This window comes from Fukomys damarensis, unplaced genomic scaffold (genome assembly GCF_012274545.1).
Source record: "Fukomys damarensis isolate Sample0158 unplaced genomic scaffold, DMR_v1.0_HiC HiC_scaffold_9, whole genome shotgun sequence".
NCBI classification, from domain to species: Eukaryota; Metazoa; Chordata; class Mammalia; order Rodentia; family Bathyergidae; genus Fukomys; species Fukomys damarensis.
Window position 1 is genome coordinate 39,274,210 of NW_022900921.1, and position 5,066 is coordinate 39,279,275.

The window sequence follows — 5,066 nt, forward strand, 5'->3', positions numbered from 1 at the left end:
GTTGGGGATTTTTCATTGATTGTTTTTGTTGTTTTTTGTTAATTTTTCTCTTTGATTGTTTTTGGTATCAGGTTAATGCTGACCTTATAAAATAATTTGAGAAGTGTTCCTTTTTTATTTTCTGTAGGAGATAACATAGAGTTACTATTTCCTCCTTAAATGTTTGTAGAATTCTCTAGAAAAACCAAATGGGCCTTGAAATTTCTTATTTTGAGTAGAGTTGCTTTTATGTGTGTTTGTTTTGGGCTGGGGATTGAACCAGGCCTCAAGCATGCTAATGTGTGCTTTATCCATAGAGCTACACCCTAGTCCTAGATTTCTTATTTTGGAAGATTTTAAGCTATGAATTTAGTTTCTTCAGTAGTTATTATTCTGTTAGGATTATGTGTTTTTAATTGTGTTTTTCAGTGTTGAGATTTCAAATTTATTTTTAATTTTAATTAGCATATTTTTGCAATACAATATATGCAATACAGTGCAAATATTATATTGCATTATGCAATATAATGATTGCATTCATGGTGGGGAGTTGGTACATTTATATACTATATCTCAATTCTTTTTTGTCTTCTCCTTGCCCTCCCTACCTGTCTCTTCTCTCACTTAGATAAGTTTTAATAGTTTGTGGTTTGTGTGGAACTTGACCATTTAAAATAATTTGTTGAATTCATACATAAAGAATTTTGCATAGTACTGACTTACTGTCCTTTTTATTATCTGTGGAGTCTATAGAGAAATACCCTTTTTCAATTATGAGTGATGATTTGTATGCTCTTCCTTTACGGTGTTGGTAGAGATTTATTGATTTTATTATCTTTCTAAAGACTTTCTTTTTGGTTTTTCCTACAGTCTTCCCCTTTGCAAACTGTGGGTAAAGGTTAGGACTGCAATCTGGGAGCTGTCTCAGGGTAAATGCTGCAGTGGCAAGTGCTTCCAGCAAGTACACAGGAATTAATAATGCCTAGACCTCTGAACTGTTGTGTTCCACCTGTTCTGGGAGGGTCTTAATTCTTTTCAAGCATTTCTTCTTCCTCATTCTCTTCTTGTTTTGCAATTATTCTGTTAAATTATTCTATTTCCATAATTTTTATTTCTATTTATCTCTTATAACTTCGCTGTTTTAGAGCAGTTGTCTTGCTATGATTTATTCTGGATAATTTTTTCTAACATCTTTCAGTTCACTAATTTTCAACCCAATTTAGTCTTCTATTAAAGCCATCTTATTATTCAAGGTTGAAACAGAACCACTAGGTCAGAAGAACATAGATAGATTGATTGATTTATACAGATTTGGCTTTGCACAGTTTTGGGAGCTATTTAACAGTCTCTGTACAGCTCTTTTCTGATGCTGCAGCTACATTCTGCAAAGCACAATTTTAGGAATGGATATCAAGTTGGGTAGATTGAGCTCAAAATAGAATCCCTCAAGACAAATTGGAACCTAGTTTCTCACATTGTCTGATTTTTTTATGGTTAGATATTGTATAGGAAAATCTTACGTTCTTTACCGTGGAGCTAAGTACATACCAGAATATGAAGACTGAGGGAGGACCTGGGGTGGATTATCAATGCAGGTCTGCTTTTTGCCATATCAACAAGGTAAACCATCAGACGACAACATGCATGATTGCAATAGCATTTATTGCCTCTCACCAATCAAATGTATGTAAAAAAACAATACAGCTACTATTTTGCTTCTACCTTCCGAATTTTGTGCAAAATCTTTTTTATGGCCCTCCCTAAACATACAATAGAGGACAAGAATACTGGAAAACACAGTTTGGCCTAGCCAAGAAAACATATTTCAAAATCACCAACTATTTACTTTTCAACTAGGCACCCATGTGTTCCTCTTTAATCTATACTGAACTTCCAAATAAAGATAACAAAATCATAGTTCTGCCTCACATGATCAAACTATCCTGATTAAAAAAAAAACTTACCTGGGCTGAGGAATTAGCTCAATGGTACCACCACCTGCCTCACAAATTCAAGTTCCTGAGTTCAATCCCTGGAGCCAAAAAAAAAAAAAAAAAAAGGAAAAGAAACGAACAAAAAAACTAAACTTTCCCCTAAAAAGAATTTTTTTTCAGCTTTAATTGAGTTTATTGGTACATTTTAGGAATACAGTACAGTTACATTCATTGTTGGGATCTTGTACCTCTACATGACAGGTCTTGATTCTCATTTTTTCCCCTTACCTCTGCCCTCCCTTCACCCCCTCCTCCCCTCCCCATCTACAAACACTTTATTTTCATCTTAAAAATAATTTTTTAAAAGTCTATTTTCTACCTTTGAGTGATATTTATTTCTCTTTTAGTTTGTCTGTTAGGTTAGGCTCATGTCTCCTTTCATAGCATAAACCTTAAATAATAAGATATAAAGTTAGCTACTATAAAATCCTGTGGTAGATGGCAGAGGAATGAGAAAAGGGAAAATTTGAATGGATGGATAGATAGGGAAATGCAATTGTGTATCACTAATGACAAGACTACATTCTGAGAAGTATATTATTAGGCAGCTTCATCTTTGGGTGAAGGTCACTATAAATTTACAGAGATGAGATGTATGAGGCTGCTGCTGGTATAACATAGCATACTGATTTAAAGAGCACTTTTTTTTTTACATAAGTAAGAGTATAAAAAGTATAGTATAGTAAAATATACAAATCTACTGGTCAGTCATATTATCATTTTCCAGAATTGCATATTGTACTGTTTCCAGAATTGCATAACTGTATATGCTATATTTTTATGCACCTGGAAGCACAGAAGCTTTCTTTACACCAGTATCACCATGAACAGTAATAACATAATTGTGCTATGATGTTACAATGGCGACAAGGTCGTTAGGCAATAGAGAATTTTTCAGCTTCTTCAATAATCTTTTTTTTTTTTTTTTTTGGTATCAAGGATAGAACTCAGAACTTTGTGCTTGTGAGGCAGGTGGCAGAAGCACTAGCTAAATCCCCAGCCCCAGCTTCTTCAATAATCTTATGGAACTACTATCAGTTAGGCAGTCTATCCCCAACCAAAGCATTGTTACACAACACGATTCCACTTCCACACATGTATTTGAGTATGCAAGATTTATATCACATTAAACATGAAATATTCCTCTCACAGTCATTTTGCTTCTGGTCATGTGATTATAACTGGTATTGTATAACTACCTTATACCTTTTGCCATGTTTTCTTTGCTCTCAATTGGTTCTGTCTCCTTGTGTGGTGGGTAAACCATTTGGACAACTACTAGTAATGCCTGCGGTGGGAATGTTTAATCAAAGAATATAGCTCTGTCCTACCCAAGAAATTACCTGCTTTCTAGACCTATTCTTCCTTCACTTCATTATGTAGTCAGGATAACTTACCCCTGCCAGGATAGTAAATCCTTTATTTACCTGTTGATTCACTGAACTGAGCCCTAAGTGGCCAAATGACAGTTTCAACTTAAAGCTTCACAGTGAGTTTGCCAGGCCCATTGATGGAAGCATTCCTACTTTTGGAATTCAACCGCTCTCCACCACCACCACCACCACGATTTTCAGCGACGTGTGAAGCCTGGGGAGCAGGTGCTACTGACACCTAGTGGTAAAGGCGAGGGATGTTGCTAAACATCCTAACATCCCCTGATGCACGACTCACCTTATCCGAACCCAAGAATATTGCTGAAGTTGAAAAAGCTTGCTCTAGTCAGCAGAATCCAAAGTTGTGGGGATAGGAAGTAAACGTTTTCCTTAGGGGTCGCTTATAATAATACGGAGAGAATCTCATTTCCTTTTGTATCTATCACTTTGCTGTGTGCTGGGCTTTTTTTTTAATGAGAAAAACAATGATTCAAGTTGTATAATATAGTTCTTCCCTCTGAAGAGGAGATACTATTGGTTTTTATTACCTGAATTTTTCTTTTAATTTTTAGTAACAATTCAATTACAAAAGAAAGTGATTGCCTACACTATAAACACAGAAAGTAGAATTTCCCTGGAGGAGATGTCTGGCTGCAAACAATTGTCTTGACTCTGCAGTGGAGTGCACACTGATGAGTGCTAGGAATCAATCCTTTAAGTTACAGGAGCAAGTCAGGTTCTCTACCATTGGACCAACCTGCAGTTTCTGTTACATATTCCCTTATTCGGCTTCATACTAAGCAAAATTGAACATTCTGTTTTCCAAACATGCTTTCCTTTGCTGCCTTCTTAAAACTGATGACCATTTACCTCCCAACTTCATCCATTCCTGTGGAAATTATATCACGACTGAACTCAAATCCACCCCTTGAAAGTTTTCTCAGCCGCATGTGCTGTCCCCATCCTCTTCGCACTTGATACTTTTAATTAAACAAACTTTCCTGCCTCAATTATTAACTTATTTCCTAATTGTAGAGACCCTACAAGTCACATTACCTGTCTACACTTCGGTTTATTCATTTGAAAAATGCGAATGGTAACAGTACCTTACAGAGCAGTTGCTAGGATTGAATCAGCTAAATTTTGAAACACTTCTAAAATATTGCTGGCGGCATGCTCAAATCAATGTGAGATGTTGCTAACATCCCTTAGAAATACTCTGATCGCGATTTAAGAGTTTTCACCAGAAGGAGGCGAATCCTAAGGATTAGATTTACAAGTTCTACTAGATTTTTAAAAATTAGGCTATGCTGGGGATTTGGCTCAGTGGTTCTGCCGCCTGCCTTGCAAGCACAAGGATCCAAGTTCGATTCCCAGTACCAAAAACAAAACAAAATTAGGCTAGATCGCTGCCATGATAGATAAAACTACGTAGAGAGCTACGCAAGAAGGACTGCGCCTGCGGTAGGCGGGGGGCGGAGCAGGCGGGGGCGGAGTCTCGGGAGGCGGGGCAGCGCGTGCGCGTGCAGCGAGTGCGGCCCTGCGTAGTACGCGGATACCTGTGCACGCGTGCGGTTTCACCCTGAAGCTCGGCACTGGTGAGTGGAGGACCGCTCGCTTGAGGAATGGATTTTGAAAATCTTTTCTCAAAACCTCCCAACCCGGCCCTCGGTAAAAGACCGGCCTCGGACCCTGACAAAAGGTGACCACCCCTCATCTA

General features: G+C 37.6%; 1 protein-coding gene across 2 annotated transcripts in view; it reads left to right on the forward strand.

Annotated features, from left to right (window-relative positions):
• The first annotated feature begins 4,843 nt into the window (after positions 1-4,843).
• Positions 4,844-5,066, forward strand: part of Zc3h8 (zinc finger CCCH-type containing 8) — a 26,796-nt gene continuing 26,573 nt past the window's right edge. For both annotated transcript variants that reach the window (XR_002025836.2, XM_010638186.2), the window contains exon 1: positions 4,844-5,048. Coding sequence is in view for 1 of the 2 variants with exons in the window: in XM_010638186.2 (XP_010636488.1) it covers positions 4,972-5,048 (77 nt within the window). In the remaining variant the exon portion in view is untranslated. The remainder of the gene's footprint in view (positions 5,049-5,066) is intronic.